The 25,250-nt window shown below is 36.3% G+C and overlaps 1 protein-coding gene and 1 non-coding gene across 4 annotated transcripts in view; both read right to left on the reverse strand.

Annotated features, from left to right (window-relative positions):
• The window catches only part of Iml1 (GATOR complex protein Iml1), a 724,094-nt gene that overhangs the window by 109,316 nt on the left and 589,528 nt on the right, over positions 1 to 25,250 (reverse strand). For all 3 annotated transcript variants that reach the window (XM_067141784.2, XM_067141783.2, XM_067141785.2), the window contains 2 exons: positions 22,829 to 23,036; positions 9,169 to 9,280 (listed from right to left, as the gene is read on the reverse strand). In XM_067141784.2, the coding sequence (XP_066997885.1) occupies positions 9,169 to 9,280; positions 22,829 to 23,036 (320 nt within the window). The remainder of the gene's footprint in view (positions 1 to 9,168; positions 9,281 to 22,828; positions 23,037 to 25,250) is intronic.
• Positions 13,667 to 13,743, reverse strand: TRNAS-CGA (transfer RNA serine (anticodon CGA)). The gene has a single exon. It is a non-coding gene; the product is annotated as a tRNA-Ser (tRNA).

Consider the following 25,250-nt stretch of genomic DNA (forward strand, 5'->3'; position numbering starts at 1 on the left):
GCAGCAGACAAAGGAATGCTTCCTCCATTCTATAAATTGAAAGAAAAATAATCAGATACTCAAAATTTGGATTGAAGCCCCTTTTAACCATAACTTACATCAAAACAATCAACTTCCAACGGAGAGTCTGGCCGCTACAAACAAGAATTAAACATGTCAATATTTCCTCTGATCAAATTGCCAAACTGCAGCAGCAAGCTTCATCAAATCTAGAAGCCATTTTCCAACGAACCCAAGACTTCAATTCTAGATTATCATCAAAACTAATCACGCATAATGCAAAATTACAGTCTTTTTAAATAACATTATTTAGAGAGCACAATTCTTAAGTAAAATTCTCAATACTGAAATGTTACTGTATTCTAGAAACCAACGCACTTCAGAAACTATAGCTCCTACATATTAACATCCAATATTTATATTTATGACTCAAATTTTAATACCAAAATTATAGTTGAATCAATTTTATTTTAATATTGCAAACAATTTTTAGCCAAATTTTCAAATTGTAAAAACTGTGTTTTGGACGTCAATGTGTTTTAGAATTAAGAGTTACTCCATTTTAACATTGCAAATCATATTGTCATAATTTTTAATGTGTATATTAATCTTGTGTTTTAAATATTGTTATCAATGAAATTAGATTTACATTCAATGTAATGAAATTTGTAACAACAATCCAAATATGAACAACCTTGAGACAATTGTATAGGCTGATGATGCTTATGAATAAAAGCGAAACATGTCCCGGTAAATTAGTGTTGTAACATTACAACTTAACAACACAAACTGTAATTTGTATTGAAAAGGTGGATCAAAATAACCAACAAATTGTTAATATATCATAGCATAGTTCAATACGGGCCTAAAAATGAGATTAGTTACATGTAATAAGTGGTATGTTCCGAGCTGTCAGCGGAGAGATGGCGTGGAATGACATTAGTAGACGAATAAGTTTGAATGGCGTTTATAAAACTAGGAAAGATCACAATATGAAGATAAAGTTGGAATTCAAGAGGACAAACTGGGGCAAATATTCATTTATAGGAAGGGGAGTTAGGGATTGGAATAACTTACCAAGGGAGATGTTCAATAAATTTCCAATTTCTTTGAAATCATTTAGGAAAAGGCTAGGAAAGCAACAGATAGGGAATCTGCCACCTGGGCAACTGCCCTAAATGCAGATCAGTATTGATTGATTGATTGATTGATTGACAGCTGAGATGAGTACAATCAACAACGTGTTGTTAGTGGTGATTTAATCAAGCTCGGTGAAGTGTTTCGAAGTATATGAAGAATATACATTGAAGTGGCTACATGAATCCCCATATTTGCAAAATATACACTATTTAAATGTTAATTAGCCTCTACATTGGTTACAATGTTGGGTAACTTTATGCAAACATAATGTTTAAAATAATAATCTTTATAAAGATTTTTTCACTAAATCTTATATCATTTTTAATCATATTTGTTCTAAATAAAGTCAAGATGAACACAGTTGGAAAATAGGCCTAATCTAGATTTACTTTTTCTTTAGGTATTAGGCCAAATTTTCTAATCTAAGTTTCAAAGATGGCCAAGTCCTCTTACGTAAGTTTCAAAATCGGCTAAGTCCCACAGTTAGTTTCAAACATGGTCAAGTCCAAATTTTAAATACGTTTTTCAATTCATGTAATATATTCAGACTGTAAAAATGGTATGGTAATGAATCAGAAACCTCTGCTAAGCAACATAAAGATTAAAGTGTCTTAATATATATGAATTAATACCCTAAACAAGTTTTTTGCTTCTCCTGAAAAAAACAGCTCAACGGACTTGGCCATGTTTGAAACTATACGCCTCATATAATAAAGATCGTAATCTTAATGACGACACGGAAGTCAGAAGTCCGCTACATATTTTAACGCCTAAGTTATTAAATACGGTCAACCCAAACCATAGTAAAGTCCCTCAGATTTTTAAATCCTTAGAATTAGACTCCCTCTATTTCTCTAAATACCGACCCCGTACTTGCTCCTTCAAATAACGCCCCTCCTATACTGACTACAATACGTGAAGCTCCGCCTACCTGTACCCTCTCTTACCCTCAGCATTCCCCAGCGCCTCCACAGTATCGATACTACACTAGAAGTAGGAACTTCAAACACACTAACGCTGCAGATACGCTAGGACATACGTTACATCTTGAGAATGAGTAAGTATACATTATTCAACATATAGTTTTCAGTGATATACTCTCGGCCTAATTTTCCCATTGTCAAGTTAGCTTTCCATTTCATTCCAGATTGACAACACTGTTTACTACGTATATCCACGTCTACATGAGGCATTTTCTGGTTACACGAAATTGTCGTCCGACCTACCTTCTTTTATTTGGATAATTTTAGCAGCATTTTCAGCAAATTCTTTGATGTTTTTTAGCAATTCACGACATACTATGACTTTTATCCAACTTTCCAAGACGTCTTAATCTATACCGCCTCCAATTCCACTACATATTTTCATCCTATTTTTAAATATTGGGCTCAAACATGATCAAATACTGTATCTTTTAACTGTCTTGTTCTTGTCCTGTGATGCCTTAGTTTTTATATTCTGTTTTCCAAACGTGATATATATATTGTTCAAGCTTTTTATCAAAAGATCCATTTCAGTGTCTGACATGGATTATTTTTTAAAAAACAATGTGTGACAATTACTTTTAGATGAACATTTCAATTTTTCAAATGTTTTTAGTATAAGTTCTGTTTTATTCAATATTTTTGTGCTATAATCATTTTGCATCCACAGTATCAACACTTGTAAATATTCATCTATACGTTTTATGTAAACTATTATGATTCCTTAGACCAGTGTGTGTTTTAATATTGATTGAGGCATGTACCATTCAAATTTCTGGTAATTTCTATGTGTATTTAACCACACAATAGTGGAGTAAATTGTATTGAATCGGTGGTATTAAAATTACTCCTTGTATAAACTTTGTGATTAACACATTATTTTCCTTGTCTCCTGTAGAAACGCCTAACGAGGTTTTACTGAATAAACTAACCTCCGAAATCTGTCATCCACTATGTATGGTATCTTGAGGTGTATCAAAATCTTGCTTAATTTAGTACATAGTTTTAAAATTAAGCGATCGTTTACTTCAGCCTTTATTTCTAACGAGTTAACTACTGCTATCGGCCACGTTATTTACGCATTTGTTACGAAAACATGTTCTCTTCATTTCGAATTGCGCTTATAGAATACCACACAAGTATTACTAATCGACTCTCATATTGCCTTCGAGTTCAAATGTCGACGAGAGAGCTCGTTAATGCACATAGCAAAAAATCTATACATGTTGGAATGCATGAATAATGATAATGGAAAAAATGATGCACGCTTAATCGCTCGCAATAACGGATGCATCACTGGTAGGGTTCTTGCTGTTACCGAAAGATAATATAAATATACAGTTTAATATAGCGATTTTCAAGGGACAGAGAAAAGCTGTCGTTATATCAGAGTTCTCGTTACATGCCATACTCTCTGGCTAATTTCCGCTGCTGTAACTCCTTCATGAGCAAGAAATTTTATAATTATGCGTTGCGCAGTGGAGGGGTGCACCTGTTGCTCCAACACTGTGAGCGTTACTGACAAAACAGTGGGAAATTTCTAACAGCACGCTCTCCCCACTCCTAACGGTCCCACCTAAGCATAGCAGAAGCACGGGGCCAGTCCTACCGACTACTGTTGTTTAGGAACAAAAAACCCGTTCATACTAGCTGTAATACCCATCATGACGGGACAATCACTTAGCACGTATATGATAACGTGTTTGTCCACACCTCACATCGCTCCCCCAGATTTTAGTGGTGGTGGTGGTGGTGGTGGCAGCTGCGGCTGCTTTCACACCAACTCTTCATGAGAGTGAAATTGAAAGTAGCAGACATGAAAGTAGCGAGAATGACTGCTGGTACAAATAGGTGGGAAAAATGGCACTCACAATGAGGAGACAAAGGCTAAATTGGGACTTAACTTGATGAATGAAGCTGTACATATGAATCTGCTTTGGTGATGAGTAGGGCCTGGATTTAAAAAAAAATGCATATGCGCATATGCAAATGCATATTTTGAAGGTTACTGGATATTTTGAATGTAAGTGCATATACAGATATATTTTTCTTTTATGTTGTGATCGACTATCCAAGATTTCTGAACGAAATGACAAATCTAACGAACTCTATATGTTGTACATCCACTGGCAACACGAGAAGCCTTTCCCAATCAAGGAAAGTGCTTTCAGTGTCGCAATACAACCAGGTAGACGGATAATAACCCTTTTCACAACAGCTATTTCCACCAGAACCTGTTCTCACAAGATGGGGAACTTGGTTATCCGCAGTGTCATTCTACCAGGAGAACTTTAATAAAGTACAAGATATAGTTAAAATTATTGATGATAATCATACTGCGTATGTTTTGAAGCAAAGTGCGCATTTGAATCTGAAACTGTATATAAAGAAATGAGTTTCATCTATGTGCATTATTCATCACTTTAGATGGCGATTAAGGACCTAGAAACTCACAGTGCACCCCTACACGAATCCCCTCAGTTAATTCAAAACACCATTACTTCTTTAAATTGTGTCCCTGGTGAAACTGGAGAAAAAGCTAAAATGAAACTCAGTGCAGTGTTGGACTCAAACCCAGGACTAGAAAAGTTTAGCAACTGCATAAGTGGAATCAGACAGTCTTTGCCAGAATAATTTTCTGAGCAGTCAGTGCCAGTGTACAAGTGTTGCCCAGTTACGTCCGTCGACGTAGAACGATCATTTTCCACATATAAATTAATTCTGTCCTACAACAAAAAGTGACTGACCCCTGAAAACATTGAAAAATAGTTGATAACCTACTGGCATACATCATTTTGCAAGTAATTAAAATGTTTATCAATTTAGCACTGAGTTAAAATTAAATAATGCGTTTGTAAGTGTATTTTGTTTTATTTTTAGTGCATATTTTCGTGCATATTTTCAACATTTTTAGTGCATATGTGCATGCATATTTTTGGAGTTTTTAGTGCATATGAATCCGGGCCCTAGTGATGAGGTCATGTGATGCAAATGGAAGGGGGCTGGTAACCTAAGAGAACAATAAAATCTGTCATAGAGGGTAAAAGAAGCAGAAGGTGACCAAGTGATGATGGTTAGACTTAGTTTTTAATAATTTCAGGGCAAGAGGTGTGGAACTAAACCAGACTGCATAGCTAGATGGAAATAGAGGTTTGTGGAGGCCCTTAATTCTGAATGCTGAAAGAGATGACAATCTACAATTATGTATGTATGTATGTATGTATGTATGTATGTATGTATGTATGTATGTATGTATGTATGTATGTATGTATGTATGTATGTATTTATTTATTTATTTACTTACTAGCTTCAGTACCCGTCACTGCCGGACAATCACTTAGCATGTGCATGATAACGTGTTTGTCCATACCTCAAATCGCTCCCCGAGATTTTGAGACACATTAGAGGGCATGCCTCTACCTGTCAGTGGCTTGTTGTGACGTACTCACTTCCTTGCTCGCTGTGGCCCTTTGCACATCCATGTTCTTTTGCATTATTGCTGATTTTTTTTTTTTTTTTTGCAAGTTGCTTTATGTCGCACCGACACAGATAGGTCTTATGGCGATGATGGGACAGGAGAGGGCTAGGAGTGGGAAGGAAGCGGCCATGGATTTAATTAATGTACAGCCCCGACATTTGCCTGGTGTGAAAATGGGAAACCACGGAAAACCATCGTCAGGGCTGCCGACAGTGGGGTTCGAACCTACTATCTCCCGAATACTGGATACTGGCAGCACTTAAGCGACTGCAGCTATCGAGCTCGGTTTATTGCTGATCTTGATTTGATCTCTTCCTTCTCAAGTACAAGAAAGCCATGTATTGGGTTAATATTAAAAAAATACTGACAAGATGTACAAAGCCTTTAAAATGTTGCCAGAACAATCTCCATAGCAACTCTCTTTACAGTTTGTAGAGTTAGTTACCTGCTCTTGGACTTAAACATTCAGACAAGTGCCACTGTTATTTCCCTTATTTTCAACTGCATCAAAAAAAGGTATAAAACTGAAAATCACCATGAGCTATTTCCATGTAAAACAACCATAAGAGAAATACATCGAGTTTTATACTTCAGGTTCCTTTTGAAGCACCCTCTCCTGCTGAAATTTTTGAACAACTTACAGCTAATATCACGGTCAATCTACTTAACCTTATTCTAATCCGAATGCAAAGTTTCTTTTAAATTCACACATCCATTTATCCCATAATGTTGTTACAGACACAGACGAATAATAAACTGAATTCCACACATGAACGTCGATCAAATATAAACAGGATTTTTGTTCCTCAACATCAATAGTGGGTAGGACTGACCACGCGCTTCTGCTATGCTTAGACAGGACTGTTAGGAGTGTGGAGAGTGTGCTGTTAGATATTTCCCACCATTTCATTAGTAACGCTCACGATGTCAGAGCAACAGGTACACCCCTCCACTGCGCAACTCATAATTAGAAAATTTCTTGCTCGTGCAGGAGTTACAGAGGTGGAAATTTGCCAGAGATTGACTGCACAGTTTGGTGATCAAACACTGTCAAGCACGCATGTGTTTGCCTGGCATAAAAAGTTCAAGGAATGACGAGAGCATGTGGAAAATCAGCAACACGATCGCCGTCCTCGGACCAGTATTACTGACGAAAACATTAGTGCGGTTAAAGACATTATTGCTGATTGATTTTTTGCATGAGCAACGCACGATCAATGCTGCTTACTACTGCGAGGTGTTGAACAAGGCGAGGGTTGCATATTGCCACAAAAGACGAGACCAACCGATTTGATTCGAGACCACGACAATGTGTGGCCAAGTACTGCACCTCTAACTGTCTCCAAGTTACAGGAAATGCACTGGACTACAATTGACCATCCTCCTTACAGCCCGAACTTATCGCCCTGTGATTTCCATTTGTTCAGAGTGCTTAAAGAAACTCTAGGAGGGCAATGATTTGAAGATGATGAGAGGTTTTTTTTTCTTTTTTTGTTTTTGCAAGTTGCTTTACGTCGCACCGACACAGACAAGTCTTATGGCGACGATGGGACAGGAAGGAGCTAGGAGTGGGAAGGAAGCAGCCGTGGTCTTAATCAGGTACAGCCCCACCTGGTGTGAAAATGGGAAACCACGGAAAACCATCTTCAGGGCTGCCGACAGTGGGGTTTGAACCCACTATCTCCCAAATACTGGATACTGGCCGCAATTAAGCGACTGCAGCTATCGAGCTTGGTGGTGATGACAGTGTGGAATACTTTGTGTGCAACTGGTGGTGACATGACCCTGTTCTTTTTATGATGAGGGCATCAAAAAGCTGCCCATACGCTAGGACAAATGCATTTCCAAAGCAGGAAACTATGTGGAAAAATAAATTGTAATTGCCTTGTGTTTTTCAATAAATGAATTTTTTTTAAATTCAGTTTATATTTGATCCCCCCTCGTAGGTCATCACAATCATATCATCATTCTTGTCAGAGTACAATATTAACTGAATGGAACATCGCCTTTAAATGCAATGTTATCACATGAAATGCTGGGTCAAGTGAAAAATGGCACAGTATCCCCATTTTCATGAACAGAACTACGCTGGTGTTCTAGGAGTGGCAAGTTCCAGAGCTGGAATGACCCAGCCACAGACAGCGGTGAACACTGCTCTGAAATAGCATGAAGGAACCAGTGTGTCACCTACCAGTAGTGATCAAAACATGTATGAACCACTGGAATGGCATGCTAAAAAAGAAAGTTATCTAACTCACCAGCTCCTTTCTGTCAAAATTCAAGCAGGTTGTTCTACTAGGCAAGCGGCAGTAATGCTATCTATTGGAGATCCATTTTTTTCTTTTTTTTCTGCTAGTTGCTTTACGTCGCACCGACACAGATAGGTCTGATGGCGACGATGGGACAGGGAAGGGCTAGGAGTGGGAAGGAAGCGGCCGTGGCCTTAATTAAGGTACAGCCTTAGCATTTGCCTGGTGTGAAAATGGGAAACCATGGAAAACCATTTTCAGGGCTGCCGACAGTGGGGTTCGAACCTACTATCTCCCGAATACTGGATACTGGCCGCACTTAAGCGACTGCAGCTATCGAGCTCGGTTATTGGAGATGAGTGGGAGCAGAGGAGACAAAGCACGTCACAACAAACAATAGTCAATGTAATGTTATTGTTGATCAATTTTATGGACTAGATATTGTAGGCCTTTTATTTAGTTTTCTTCCAACTCTGAGATATTAGGATATCCAATGTAAAGGAAGACCTTCCTCCTTTCACGATGTTCCTTCACGACATTTTCTCATTTCGGTAGTCATCTTTATAATTTTCCTTGCCAATATGGGTTGACGACCATGCGGTTTTCACCTTAAGGCAATCATGACTAAAACCACTACTAGCGCCAGTAAATACGATTAAACAATATTTCCATGTTAGCGATGCTTCACGTTGACATGGATGAAGCAACAAAAGTCTAAATTAGGAATATGTCTGTTATCACAGCCAGTATGGTAAAACTGAATTAGACATAAATGATCTAAAATTGTATTTTCTATAACTTTTCTTATGTGGTGTTTATCTATAGGACCATTAATAACACAGATATTTGAGAATTAAATTTTAGGCCTTCCACTAAGCGGCCATTTCAACCAGCGCAAATAAAATTATCTACAACCTTGATTGCAGTGCCTTATTCCCCAGCTTAACACATCAACTTTCAATAAATTCTGTTCAGCTGTTATCTCGCGATGGGCATAAGACAGACAGACAGACAGACAGACAGACAGACAGACAGACAGACAGACAGACAGACAGACAGACAGACAGACAGACAGACAGACAGACAGACAGACAGACAGACAGACAGACAGACAGACAGACAGACAGACAGACAGACAGAAAATTAAAAATTCCATTTCCTTCTTACTGTGGACACAGCCAATACAGAAATGCCATTCTTTTTTCGTTCTGAGCAATGTACAGACAAAACTCTTATTTTACAGTACATATATATATTTATTTTATTTTAAAATATTGCAGTAAATGGAAAATATATAAAAAAAAAAAAAGACACACACCTTTAGATGAGTCCTTGTCTTGCTGTACAACGTGATAAAGGTAGAAACCAACAATAAAGGGGTGAGAGAAGTCACCTGATGCATGGCAGATCATTTGTTCTTTTAACATTTTCTAAAAAGCAGAAAATTACATTGTTATATCCTTAATATATTAAAAGACATTTAGGAAATATGAAACCTGTTAGAAAATTAACAAACTAAGTCTAAAAAATTGTTTAAAGTTTACCTACAATTAACTTTTTTTTTTTTCTTTCAAAAAGTTGTTTTCATATCTTGAAGCAGCCCTAATAGGTACTTTTCAAGATTACAATTAGGTTTGCCAATAGTTTCTATTTTATATCATCAGATAACTAAAATGGTAATTCTTTTTTTAAAAATTTAAAAAGTTTCATCAGCAACAAATGATGCAACATTCAGATACGAGGGTACTGGTTCACTGATGTAAGACATTGAATGAGCTGAACAAGATGGCACTGACTTGACAGAGCAGGAAAGCATAATGGCCCTACAAAATAAGCTGATGAAGCAGGCTGATGAATTTTCTTACCAGATTTTTTTGGTCTTGACAAATATTTTCAAATCTACTGTGATGATAGCATTTAGTTTCAATGTTAAATACGCAAGACTATGTTTCTTCATTGCTTATGATTGTTATGCTGAGTAATGTTAGCATTGTCAGATAAGACTTATGCAATGATCCCTATAAACTTTCTATTACTTCATAAGTCTTTGAAAAACATTTTTCCTAGATTAAAGCAAAGTTAATGTTGGTGTCCTGCTTATAATACACGGACATTCTGAGAATTGCATTACATAATTTAAACAATTATGAACAAACAATGTAGCATGATAACTAATTGTTTTGAAAAGCTGTGGCATATAGCAAATCAGGCAGAACACCACTAGAGTATTACATAGTGGACACCACATTGATGCAGTATTTTATAAGTTCCCACTCTGATGAGTCCTGTGTCAGACCTAAGATGAAATGTTGGTTTCATAGAGCAAAAACCTTATCTATAACTAATAGCGTCCCAACCCCACATTCATTTATGCTTTCTACTAGTTGCGTACCATGGACTTATCTCGTCTTAGTGATTCATTACATGTTATAAATTTCACTGTAAACTGTATTGGACATAGATTATAATAGTCATAAATAAAAAACAATAAGATAAACCACCTCTCCAATACTTATCAATCCTTATAATTAGGATACAATCATTACAACCGGTGTTATAAGTTGGGACATACTTCGCTCAACTGTCATAAGCATCTTCAGCCAAAATAAACTTAACCTAAAGTTTGGTCAGGGCCCCGAACCTAGTGACTTAAAGCCTCGAGCAGCTAAGGTGACTAGTAGCCTCTCTTCCAACATAAGGGACTTCAATACACGCTCATTGCGTCTTATTCTTCATCTAGGTCTTTGTTGAACTCCCAGTAGAAATGCAAGGGCACCTATTTTGGCTTTAACTTATTATTAAAGGAAATTTGGATACTTGCCTCGACACACATATGCAGTTTCAGGCGTGATTAATTCTGTGATGTGAACTATTCCACTAGTCAACTAATTATTAAGTGATTTTTCATACCTGACTCTCATTTTCTATGCAAGAGAATGAAATTTAACTTGTGACTAACTTAAAATGAATTTTAGAAGTATTGTAAAACAGTTTTTTAGTGATTGACTGATAGCAATGTGAAATCTAATATGATTATTTACTTTATTATCAGCTTATGTCATTTGATATATTTTAACCTCCATCAATATGAATGTACTGTTATTATCTTAATTATGTGAAACTGTTAGAAGCTTACACTAATTATACGGTTATTGATGATCACTTATGAGAACATTAGTTCTTAGAGAACTATTATACTTTAAGTCACTAGGTTCGGGGCCCTGACCAAACTTTAGGTTAAGTTTATTATGGTTGAAGATGCTTACAACAGTTGAGCAAAACATGTCCCAACTTATAACACCAGTTGTAATGATTGTATCCTAAATATAAGGATTCTTTAGTGATTCATGCCAATGTAAGAAAATTAGAAACTAGTTTGGAAATTCCCGTTCATGTTTCTCATGCTAGGAGAGGTGGAAGTGACTGATTACTCAACATTCCAGTGCCTGGGGCCAGAACACACCTGTGACTACTAGCCATAACCCGCCCTTGTTACCAGCTGTGACCTACAAGCATACAGTAATCTCTTTCAACAGTGTTCTTACGTGTGAATTGTTGTGTGAAGTGTTTGTTAGTGACATGATGGGAAAGAAAAACTGTAGTTTCAACGCACAATTTAAATTGTCTGTAATAGAATTTGCCAAGAATAACCGCAATCGTGCTGCATCTCATGAATTTTCCATAGCACCATCACACATGGATTATTGACGGAAGCAGAAAGAAGAATTACAGTGTACCAAGGAAAAAACTTTATCATTTTGGGGACAAAAACCGGGAAGCATCCAGAAATTGAAAAGGAAGTTGTTTCTTGCGTAAATCAATTGAGAAATGATGGCTTTTCAGTTTCCCACGAGATGCTCCAGTTAAAGGCTGTAGAAATAGCAAAAACCTTGAAAATTCCTGATTTTAAAGCAAGCAGAGGGTGGCTTTGTCGGTTCATAAAAAGGATCAATCTTTCTCTTCAAAGTAGGACATCTCCATGCCAGCGACTTCCGAAGGACCACAGTGAAAAAATCATGCAGTGTCATAGATTTGTAATTAGGAAGCAGCGTGAGTACAATTACCCGCTATCGCAAATCGGAAATGTAGATCAAACTCCGATTTTCTTGGACATGCCGAGAAACACTCACAATTACCGAAAAGGGAGCATCCAGCATAGTCATGAGCTTCGCTGCACAGTTATGCTGCCTGTTACTGTGGATGGGCAAACACTTCCTCCCTATATAGTTTTCAAGCAAAAAACCTATTCCTAAAGGGAAATTTCCTTCCGGTGTGCACATTCATGTCCAGGAGAAAGGATGGATGGTGGCAGATCTCAAGAAGGATTGGCTGTGTGTTGTGCAGGGAAGACGGCTGGGTCATCTCTTAAACGACAGGTCTCTCCTGGTTTTGGACAGTTTCTGTAGCCATCTTGTTGATGACTTTCGCCAAGAAATGGTCAACCAGAAGACTGATGCTGCAATAATTTCTGGTGGCTTGACGTCAGTCTTGCAGCCTCTTAATGTACAGTAAGCGTCAACAAGCCAGTCAAAGACAACGTGCGGCGGGTATATTCTGAATGGATGGCAGGAGGTTCTCATGCTCTGACAACTACCGGGAAGATCAAGAAGCATTCATCAGAATTAATATGCGAGTGGATTGTTTGTGCATGGGAACTGATTTCACAAGACATTATTGTGAAAAGTTTCAAGAAAACTGGCATTTCCAACGAACTAGATGGAACTGAAGATGACTGCATCTGGGAGATGGAATAGAATGGGAGTGATTCATCGCAGATGACTTTGGAAGAAAACGATGATGAATGACATGGTGAGTCTATTGCTATGGAGTGAAATACATATTAGTGGAGGCAGTTTTACAGAGTTTACTCTAATACTGTATTCTAATATATTTCGGGTATCTGGCTTCGATCTTCAGCAAATTCTCGCATGACATTAAAAGATGACAGTTTCCGTATAATTATTGCTAGGGAATGTATTATTGCCTTTGTTTTTTTATTAAAATTAATTGTGTTATACATATTTTTGATTATTTTGTAATATTTTAGGCCTAAATACATTTTGTAACTTAAGTAAGGTAATTATGTTCAATTTTTTCATTTCCATGTTTAATTTAGATTTGCATAAATTTCTCTCCCAATTTTTCAGGCCAGAAAAAAGTGAAAAAAAGGGGGGTAAATACGGTAAATGTCACTCCTGTTCTATTGAATACAGGGCTATATTATTTAAATAATTGATTAAGGAATACCAGACAAGAACGCCTTGGTTTACTGTTGTCAGAAGTAATTACATCTTTGGATGCATTAACAGATGCCATGACAACAGATGTAAAACATAACTAAGCCACACCTTGGCAACAATTACTGCCGTACAATAGGTCTCATGCAAAATGAATCACCCTCCTTTGACTCACTCACTCACTCACTTTTAGTGGCCACCCACTTCTCTCTACCGCTGTGCCTTACATTCCCCTCCAAGGATGTTCCATGTTTAAAAAGCATGTCACTTAATTTTGACATGGTAGTTCTAGTTGATGTTTTGAAACATGCAAAGCCTATTAAAAAAAAGAACTTTGAAAATACCACACAAATGTGAAATTTTTGCTGTTTCCACTAAGTGGTGCTATATAATGGTATCCTTCCTAAGTAACTAGCCATTTACCAAGCATTTATGATCGTCGCCGTAAGACCTATCTGTGTCGGTGCGACGTAAAGCAAAAAAAAAAAGAGCAATCGAAACAGACTTTCAACATATTAGGTCGTGTTACGTACATGTAGTACGTGTTGAAGAGATGTTAAGTACAGAACAAAAATGGCCAGCCGGACACCAGTGGGATTCGAACCCACAACCTCCCGATTTCGCGTCGGTTGCTCTACCAATTGAGCTATGGTGGCCTAGGCCATCTTTGTTCTGTTTGAAAGGATCTGAGCTACAGGTCTGGCACTGCTGCTAGCACACTGTAGAGTGCGTTTAAGTCGCCCATTGTGGGGCATGTCAATGAATATTGAATTTTCACGACCATATTGTAATCGAAACAGACTTTCAACATATTGTTCTGACATTCCACAGATTTTTCTCACCATCTCATCTCGTCTCACCATCTCACGTCTATACCAGCTGAGCTGGTTTAAAGAACAATGCGATGCATTTATATATAACAAATAGCAAATATCTTACTTCCATTCAAGGAACAGAGTTATACAAATGAATGACTGGGAACACTGAATAGGAGCTTAACAAGAAAATTTAATTTTAAAAATACATTTTTCAGAGGTGCAAAAACAAATTAATCACTTTACAAAAATAATATCTCAAGGAATTGAGCAAAATTTATATCATATATTTGCTTATACTATGGTGCTAGCCACTTTTTACGGTTATATTTATTCTCTTCCACTCTCAAAGGATTAATTCTGCAAACAGAGATCTTATATAATGCCAAACTGCTAAAGTGGTGTTAATGGTGACAATTCAAAATATGCAAAGGCTGGTGAGAGGTTCTTCTACCTAAATTCATAAGGGGCATAAAGCGATGACCAAGAAATATTTAGAATTGGTAGATATAGGTTTGTAGATAAGAGTCTCAAAGTTTATTTTCTTAGTTATATGAGAGGTGCAAAATATTTGCAAATATCTACATTTTCCTCAAAAGCTAAACATCATCTATAAATAACTTTTCAAAACAGAACATTGTAAACAATTAAGAAAATGTTTTGCGTCACCCAAAGCCTGAACAGCATAACATAAAAGTGAATGTGAGACATGAAAAAAGAACATCTGTAGTATCTATTGCTTGTCCACCAACAGAAAATTACTTGTATTGCTGTTCAAGAATACAGAATTGGTTTCTCAGTTTACATCATGGATGGCAACTGGAGCGCACCGAATACCTGGTAGCTCATCCCCATACAGTGATGCCTGTTTGTTTCCTCCTTGGCATACCGTCCAACAGACCATCATATTACTGTTGGTCTAATTTTTTAAATTGGTTAATTCTGTGCGCGTCATGCAGATTACAAATCTTGTTTTGAATGACTCTGTCCATGTTCAATGAGGTTTCAAAGCAAGAGACCACTCCAGACCAGTTATGTTGGCATCGTCATGAAGGACATGCTGATCCCTGTTCAATGGACGTGAGAGTCATGTTCAATGGTATGTTGAATCCTCAGCCTGAGGGCTGGTTAGATCCCCAATGGTTCCATTACCAGCCATCATAGATAGACTAGGCGTCACTGTAGACGGATACTAGAGAAATAAGGAGAGAGGTATTTTTCTGTTGCTTTCCTCAACAAACCAGAAGGAGTTACTGCATATCAGTCAGCCAAGTCCACTGAAATGCACACAACAACTGACTCAATAAGTTACACCTTCATACCATTTATCATAGGGACTAACTGCAAAAGGAATTATGTTACAATCATCACTTATACCTCAGCCAATTTCATATTGTCAAAGCCAAAGCTGAGGCAGACGGATTTATGGAAGCAACAAACTTGTTCCCGATGAATTAATTCTTCTTTGAACTATCAGCAATATGGTTCCACACTGAGTTGAAGGATACTGTCCCAGTACTGAGGACATTTGTGGTTGCTGTGAATAGTAGACAAGGCATACCTCATGAAAGACTACCCCAAAACATACTGAGATTCCTCCTTGCTGCTCTGGCTATACAATGTATCTGAGATGAGCAAAACACACTTTTGATGATAGTACAAGAATGAGGTACATACAGTATTCATCAGTCAAAAATCCTCTTTACCAACACCAAACAGTCCATCCAGCACTATGTATAACACGCCCCTTAATACTGAGGTGTAAAAGTTGTGCTTTGCCATGACTATCAAGGATGAAGTTTGAAAAGATTTCTTACAATTTGGAAAGACACACCATGTCCTGCAATGATCAAGAAAACATCACTCAACAAAGTACTATAAGCCTCAGGGATCCCTACAGCCAAAATCCCAGCGAGTGGTCACTGGTTGCAGTTAGAGATTGTGGCCGGCTCATGCAAGGCAAGTCCTCAACACTACCGGTATTCAACAAACTCCAATATGAGCCTTCTCATCATAGCCTAATTTGCATATAATGTTCACACTAGTATGACAAAGTTTCCTTCATGGTTGTACAACTTCAAATTATATGCTTGTTTTGGTTTTGAGATGTAGGAGTAAGTGTAGGTATGTTTAGATTTATACAGTAGTCAGTTTAGGGGACTACTCTATAGTCAAGATACTGTATATCCACTGAACACTGGAGAATGCTGACACGATCTACAGAAGTGATGCAAATTCTTCTTGATATGCATAAGCTACCAAGAGTTTGTTGTAGAGGTGATGTGTGTGCAGGCTAATGATAGTTTGTTTAAGAGATGACGTGTATACAAGCTATCGATAGTTTGTTGTAGAGGTGATGTGTGCACTAGCTACTAACAGTTTGTGGTAGGGGTCATGTGTGTACAAGCTACTGACAATCTTAAATGTGAAGCTTCCGTGGTCTATTCAGTTATTATACATAGATTACACAATATGTAGGTCACAGCATGGACATACAGGACGAACCCTCAAGTTACGTAATAGCTTCGGCAATCCCCAGCTACCTGACAAGTGTGGGGCGTACATCTGCCAGAGAGAGAAGGCTATTTAACAATAACTACTCTCATAGTTGATTTAGCTGCCTGGGAGATTAATTACCTCAGAACTAGTAAGGGTATTTCAGCTTTCTTGACAAAGAATGCAGCAATGTATTTGAAATGTTGGAAAACTGTATAGAATGTGCAGGAAACAACAATACAGTTCAACCTGGAAGAAGAACTAAATAAGCTACTGACAGTTTGCTGTGGAAGTGGTACGTGTACAAGCTGCTGACATGTTAGAGAAGTTGTGGCCGGAGTTGGGACAGCAGTGGGAAAATAATGTAAGCCTCTTCAATTAATGTTTGGAAGAACCAATTTTTTGTTTTGGAAATTTTTATTTATGGTGATGCATAAGATATCTTTTTGGACATTTGAACATTGGAAGAATTAGGTTTGGAAACATTTTTGTGTTTAAATTATCATGTAATTATGAGTTTCAAAATTATGTATCTAACTTGTGAAACAGACTATAGAGACACGTGCCGTTTTTAGTGGCAAAATTTGTGTTGCATAAAAGAAACATCTCGAACATTGAGCAGCAGAAATGAAGAGACCTTTAATTGGTCGAAATAAGAAACAATTTAATTGGTGAATGTGAAAGTCCAGGATAAAATGCTGTAGCCTGATTGGTTACCTTGTGCATGCATCATTGCCGGCTTCTCGATCTCTTATATCACAAATATTATTATAATATTTATAGATCCACCTGTTTAATACAATACAATACAATACAATCCACTATTTCATGTGGTTAAAATTTATACATAATACATAAAAGTCATAGGTACATGTTTCACCCTTTTTTGCGGGCATCATCAGCCTATATCAATCTTCAAAATTAATGGATACGTGATCTTTCTAATCTTATAAACTATAGAGTAAAATGTTGGACAATGATCTCATAAAATGTTGTACTATAACATTCTTCCAATGTTCAAATGTCCAAAAAAGATATCTTATGCATCGCCATAAATAAAAATTTCCAAAACAATAAATCAGTTCTTCAAAACATTAATTGAAGAGGCTTACATCATTTTCCCACTGCTGTCCCAACTCTGGCCACAACTTCTCTAACATGTCAGCAGCTTGTACACGTACCACTTGCACAGAAAGTATGTTAAAAAATACTGTGAATTAACAGTTTTTGAAGATTATAATGTGGTTAATCATGAACATTTGAGCATTTAAAACCAAAATGGATCCCCTTCTTGTACATTATTAGGACTGTGACGGCCTTGAGTGTAAAAGCACAATCATCCAAGGGGGATGTTTACTCCATTCCCATAGCATGAGTTCAAATTTATAGTAAAATCAATGTCAGTTATTTGAAATAAAAGTGTGTACGTATCAAGTGTGTTAAAATATGTACGGTTGAATTTATCAGAAAGTCGTAGAAGAGAAGATGGGACTTCTTGTGGAGCCATTGCTAATGATAGAATGTTGTGTCAAAGCTAGCTGATGTCAGTGTCTAGTTATGTTAGTACGTTAATCAATTGGATCCAAAGGACGGTCAAGTGGGTGTTATTAACCCTGCTGAAACATTAGTTCGAAGAAATGATCCGAGTTTTACCTGAAACAAAATGTTACAGAGAGTTAGTTAAATAGTACAAATAGTACTGTGCATGAGACTTCCCGTACGTCAAAAATGCCTAAGACTGTACTTACTCGTACGGTGCGTGTTAAGTACGTCGGGCTGCTCCAGCAACGCTAGCTTGACTGACCTTTCTACTTCTAGTATTATACCGGTGTGGTTGAGGTGGTGAAGGACACGGAGGGGGTGGGGGAAAGGATGGGCGGATTCTTGCGTGCAGGTGTTGTTGTTAGAGGGCTGTTAGGAGCAGGATGGGCGGGGCTAACATTTGGCGAGGTGGTGGGAGCTTTAGAACAAAAAGTTTTAAAAGTCTGCGGGATTGTATTATGTTTCGAGTTCACAATACCTAATAACTTTGAAGTTAGCTCATATAAAGGATTTTTTGCCTCCGTGGCGTCATTAAGATTATGGTCTTTGTTATAGGCTTGGTCTAAAAATATGTAAAGTCTTTCTAATTCATTCATAAGTTTTCCTTTGCCTATACATCTTAGAATAGTGAGATCCTTATCAATTGATGTAAACTGGTGTTCTGTTTCACTCATATGCGAGCTCATCGCTGAATATTTGTTATGTTTGAAGGCACTGTAATGCTCTATATATCGCGTATAGAAGCTGTGCCCAGTTTGACCAACATAACTAAATCCACACTGAGCGAAAGTTAGTCTGTAAATGCCAGATCTCGAAAAACGGCTGTTTTTATAATTGACTTTATTATGATTAAAAAATATAGTTCGATTTGTATTTACTGTTCTGAAGGCAATATTAATGTCGTATTTCTTCAGTGTGTTCGCGATCTGGTGGATGGCTGGGTTGTTGTACGTAAACGTGGCGTAACTAGTTTTTTTAGATTTATCCGGAATGAGATTCGTGGATAGTTTATATTAAACTTTATTAATTAACCGGTTAATCATTGAAACTTTGAACCTATTAAGTTTAGCCAACTTATTTATATAGTTAAGTTCAGTCTTTAAGTTGTGAGGGGAGAGTGGGATTTTCAAAGCTCTGTGTATTAAATTATAGAATGACACCTGTTTTTGAGAATTGGGATGTAAAGAGGAATTATTTATGGTTATAGGAGATTGTGTGGGTTTCCTGTAGATTTGAAAATCAGAAGTATTATTGACGCGCGTGATCGTTATATCTAGAAAATTTAAGGACTGTTTAATTTCGTCTTCCTTAGTGAATTTTACATTAGGGTCAATTTTATTTAAGTTCTCTAAAACTTCATCACTCTTAGTAACATTTTTGTCAATAACCACAAATGTGTCATCCACGAATTTTAGCCACAAGCACATACCTTTTATATGTGCTTTGATTTTTGTATGCTCTATTGAATCCATGTAAATGGCAGCCAAGATGCCAGACAAAGGGTCACCCATGGCTAAGCCAGTCTGTTGATAAATCTTTCCATTAAAGGAGAAAAAGTTGTTATTCAATACAAAAGTCAAGATCTTCATAAATTCATCAATTTCCAGCTTACTCAGGCTGCTATGTTTTGAAATATTGTCATAGATAATTCTGACCGTTTCTTTAGTAGGTATATTTGGATACATGTTTGTGACATCATAGGAACACATTATGTGGTTAGGTTGTAAGTCAAATTTACTTAAAATATAGCAAAATTGGATTGAATTCTTTAAAGGATGTTTATTATTAAACTTATAATGTTGTTTTAGAAAACCGTGGATATATTTGGAAACTTTATAGGTTGGACTATTACAGCAATTAATAATCGGATGTACGGGAATGTTGTTCTTATGGATTTTATGTAGGGCTCTGGCTACTGGAATGCTGGGGTTCATGTTGATAAGTCTCTGTTGTTCCTGTTCATTAAGAATGAATGTGGAGTTCTTAATTATAGATTTTAAATTGCGTTGTATTCTTGTGATAGGATCTTTGCGAACTATTGCATAAATCTTATCCTTAAAAACTTCTTCTGTTTTATTTATGTAACTGTCCTTATCCAATAATACTATAGACCCTCCTTTATCAGCTTTTGTAACTATGTCATCATTATCTTCTATTTTAGTTCTTGAATTACATATTAATGCTTTTTGATTAGAATCAGATTTAGCATTAAGTTCTTTAGCTAGTGTAGGTAATTTCTTTTTTTAAAATATCAAATCTAGTGTCATTTTGAACTTCAAAGGGGAGTTTAGAAATGTTAGCCTCTACCTCAGCCACTGTGGTAATAATATCCAAGTCCTTTTTTTTCACTAGGCCAGTTATACTTTGGACCCTTATTTAGGAGTTCCATTTCTATTTCAGAAAACTGCACGTTGGTTAAATGAACAATTGTAGGTGTGTTGACATGTGGAGAACTTGTTCTTTGTTTATCTGCATTCTGTACAATGGACTGTGTTTGGGATTCTTTTAAATGAGTTAATTTCTTATCTAATGTAGTCTGTTTCTTGTCCAGTAAAACAATCATTTTGTAGTCTAAGTGTAGTTGGAAAGAGTTCCATTCTGATGGGGGCAATGCCTGGGCCACTGTTAAATGAGTTTTATATAGTTGTAAGTTCAATTGGGATTTCTTTTTATATAGTGACCTAATTTCATTCCTTAACCATATTTCATTTACTTTGTTTTGGATTTTGTTCATACTTGGAATGGTTATGTTTTTTCTTTGTGTAGGTTTCAAAAATTTTGGGATCAATTTTAGTTTTAAACATTGCTTCAAAAATGTTATATCTTTAGGCAACTTGCATATTTTAATTTTAAGATTGATAAACCTATTTAATTTGAGTTTTGCCTGGTTGGCTACTAAGTCACAAGTCACTATTCTCATTTTGGTTCCGTATTGAAGATGATGTATTTAACAAATATTATTATAATATTTATAGATCCACCTGTTCAATACAATACAATCCAATCCACTATTTCATGTGGTTAAAATTTATACATAATACATAAAAGTCATAGGTAAATGTTTCCGCTTGCATCCGCGTCTTTTGCTTCGGACCAGCCTTGCGAGCGGTCATGCTCCTACTTCAGTCCCGTTATGGGATACCGCCCTCGGGGTAATCAATATTTCTTCTTGTTTCTCGGACATTAACTTAATTTAAATGCAATTTTTCCTTAGTGCACAGGAGTTTACCGTCAGAATTCACATTCACCATTTAATCATCGAAATGACTTTGCTTTTCAAGCTAAGCATTCACAATGTAATCTTTGGAGGCAATTCCCTTTTCTTTTTTTTAGAAACCCTGTAACGAACATGTAATTTAAGTTTCCCTCGGGTTTGCCTACCATAGTCCACCTTCACTTACATAAGCATGTTAAATCTATGCTCTTTACTAGAAGTGTTCTTAGTATAGAAGCAAGTTAATTGTGCCTCAGTGTTAAGATTTTATATCACCCCCTTTTCTTTTTCTGTGTTAAGATTTTACATTTTCCCTTTTCTCAATTTGTTAAAATGGGATTAGCCCTCATTAAAGGATATTATGTAAAGATTTCTTTGATATCGTGCGCATATCTGAAGACGCAATTGAAATTCATCTTATAAATGAGTTTCAAATCAAAATCAAAATCTCTTTATTTGCAAATGAGGTGTCTAAAATACATTATTGTCAAGCACTAAATTTTAGATTAACAAGGGAAGAAAATTGTCGTAGAATACAATATTATACAATTTACGCTAACTATTTTGTTCTATTAAACACACAGCTCATCCTTAATAAATTTATATCGTTTACAAAATTCTACTTATAATATCTCCTGTATTTACAAATATAGTCAACTCATATACAGTATGTGGAATTACTTCAAATAATACTATACAACAGGTATAAGATTAAAATTGAATTGCATTTATTTACATATTTATTTTTTACCCATTTTGGAACCTACGTAGCATAATGACCTGCTGCGTCTTAAACAGAGCCCCCTTTGCCACCACTTTTCAGAGTTCCTGAAGGGCCTTCACAGCTACCATAGCGGTTCTTCCTGTATTTTGTATAATTTGTAAGTTACTTGGTATGTAACATATTTTTACAGACAGAGTCAATTCTTACATTCTTTAGGCATATGAGTTGTTTTGTTTCTTGTTGTTGATTTTCTTGTTGCTGTTTTTTTTTTTTTTTTAATTTATTAAATGAAATTGTCTAAGGGTGATTACCTTCTACCAATTCTTTTTCACAAGTGATACGCTCCATCTACCTCGTAGGGTTTCCATACCGCTTCCCACATTCTTTGTAGTTGTCACGTTTGTCAACCTGTTGTTTATGTTTTATGCTGCTTCGAGTCTGTGAACCTTGTGTGTGTTCTAATGTTTTTACTGTGTTTTTAAATTCATAACATTTATCATAAAATTTATTATTATTATTATTATTATTATTATTATTATTATTATTATTATTATTATTATTATTATTATTATTATTATTATTATTATTATTATTATTATTATTATTAACATCATTTCATTTATGTAACCGAGCAGTGACTAGGTTACAGAAGTCATGTGTATAAAATCCACTAATAGTCTGTTGTAGAGATGACAGTTTGTTATAGAGGTGATGTGTTTACAAGCTACTGACATTTTGTTGTAGATGCAATGTGTGTAAAAGTTACTGACAGCTTGTTGTAGAGGTGATGTATATACAATCTGCTGACAGTTTGCTGTAAAGATGATGTGTGTACAAGCTACTGACAGCTTGTTGTACAAGTGCTGCAAACTCTTTTCAATGTGTGCACATGCTACAGACAGTTTGTTAATAAACACAATAGATATTTACAGAAGCACATTTTTATTTACCTCCATGATGTTCACAGCCTTTTCCTCATTTGTTATCCCCTCTACACGTGTAGTGAGCCATGTAACTGCATCTGCACTGACAAATGTATTACTTGGAAGACTAGGATGATGAGTGAGGAAACCTACACCAGTCGTGGGGTGCCTTAAAGCATCTAAAATCTCAGCAAGTGTTGCAGAACTTTTCAGGTGACTGAATGACTGATTAAGGCTGAAAAGTAAAAACAAATCATACGTGAGAATATTGTTATGTCAGGCTCATGGCAATAGGTCATTTCTGTTTAAGTAGTATTTTAAAATGTCATACAAGCATAAGAAGTATGAAGAATGTCTTCTACTGTATATGCAAATATTCACAATTCACAACAATGCTGGAAAAACATTACAGAACATGAAATATACAGCTAACATTCACTCAGCCAGTCAAAACATATTTATTACACATTAACTATGCATGCATGTTTTGCCCTACTGTAAGGGTTTCTTCAGAGCATTACTTGGTTACTTTAGATCAACATTATAACTATCATTCAATTATAACAAACATATATACTTCTATATCTCCATCATCATATTTAAAACATAGTATAATGAGAAGTTATTGAAATTAAAAGTCTTCAAAACAAATTAAATTAACATAGGAAGCCCTTAAAATAGATTGAAACAAGAATGCACAATGAATATATAATAAATAGTATTTGCTGGCTAATTGAATGTTAGCTTATATTTAGGACTATCAGTTTAGTCTGTCATTAACAGGTTAGGTTTTATACAACTGCAGTTGTAATGCAATCTAGCAAACATGAGTAGCAGCCAAAGAGAGAGGGAACATCTCCAGCAATTTTCAGTGTTGATGGCCTTTGTACTAAAAATCTAAATTTGTGAAAATCTCTGTTAGCATAGCCTGTGTAGTAAAAATGTATGAGACATAAATGATTGGAAATTTTAATTTATGTAACTTTCTTTACATTTCAGTTTTAGCCTGAACAAATATTTCCAGATATATGTAATAATCACAAATATCTCTATTATTATTATTATTATTCATAAGGTAAAGTGCATAGAATATAACAACACCAGAAATTATATTTCACACAACTTTTGTGAAGTACAGTTTCTCGATTAAGGGAGAAACTTGACATTTCCTGTCTTGGTCCCCTTAATACTGTTACAGCACTGTATACTAACAAAATAATATATATATAGCCAATTGTCGCGGCCACAAAACTAGGCGGGTCAGAGAAATTACGCTGTTGCCAAGGTTATGTAGCAACTGGCGAAGAAATATCTAACTGAACACATGATTTCGGAGCGCAAGGCAAGTTGTTCTCTCTCAAGCTCCTGCTGTTACTTCATATAATGTTTCAAAACAAATTATACTACAAGCTTCAGAAAAGACTGTTGATTCCAGTGGTATAACTATTGTCCATATAAACCACTTTAAATAATTATGAAAAATAAAATCTTGAATGATAAATCTGTAGAATCATGTTTTGCAAATTTCAGTAAGTGGCCAAATTTTTATTTCTCCAGCCAATAAAATTTTGTCTGCGGGAAAAATGTAAAAAATCGCCTGACTTACATTTTTTATCTGAAACATATTTCCGTGAGTCTTGTAATTTTCCTGGAAAATGGCCCGGAAAGCGATCATGTAAATGACACCTCGTAACCTGCAGGCCTTCGGGCTGAGCAGCTGTCGCTTGGTACGCCAAGGCCCTTCAAGGGCTGTAGTGCCATGGGGTTTGGTTTTGGATATTGTACCAAGTAATATAGAAAAAGAACTACTTTAAGAATAGGTTTACATTAATTTACAATGAAGTACGAATCGATTTCTGGCTTCAAGGCAGTCTTAGTCACTGTCATCACTCATCTCACTATCTGTCGAGTCGTCTTTTACAATGACGATTAAGGGCTCCATTCTTTCGTCCCTTACTATTTCCTTGGCCCAATTGTCTATTTGAACATTTTCCGCGCGATTGAAGCATTTTTCCCAATCTGCAGCAGTCACACGGTCGATGGCTTCTGACGCGAGTTTTTCTACGCCCTTTATTTTGAATGCCTTGTTCCTCTCTGCCACTTCTCTCTTGACTTGAGCCCAAATTGATTCACATTCACTATCCATCTTTAACTGCACTTACGATGCGAACTCAACAGCTGCTTGACAGGGAATGACTCGGGTAAGGTTTCCTGGAGCGGATGGGCTTCAGTTTGACAGCACTGCACGATCAGTGTTGCCAATCCATGCCGGGGGGTATGCGACTCTCAACTGTCTGTCGCTTCGCCGTTCCCATATCTGATGACAGCGCAGTTTTCTTCACCCGCCTAATTTAGTGGCCGCGACAACAGAGCACTGAACTTAAATACCGAGATTCAAGAAATTCTGAGAAGCTGCTTTCCTGTGATGGTATTTAAGAAAAAGCTAGGT

The sequence above is a fragment of the Anabrus simplex genome, chromosome 2, assembly GCF_040414725.1.
Source record: "Anabrus simplex isolate iqAnaSimp1 chromosome 2, ASM4041472v1, whole genome shotgun sequence".
Taxonomy (NCBI): domain Eukaryota; kingdom Metazoa; phylum Arthropoda; class Insecta; order Orthoptera; family Tettigoniidae; genus Anabrus; species Anabrus simplex.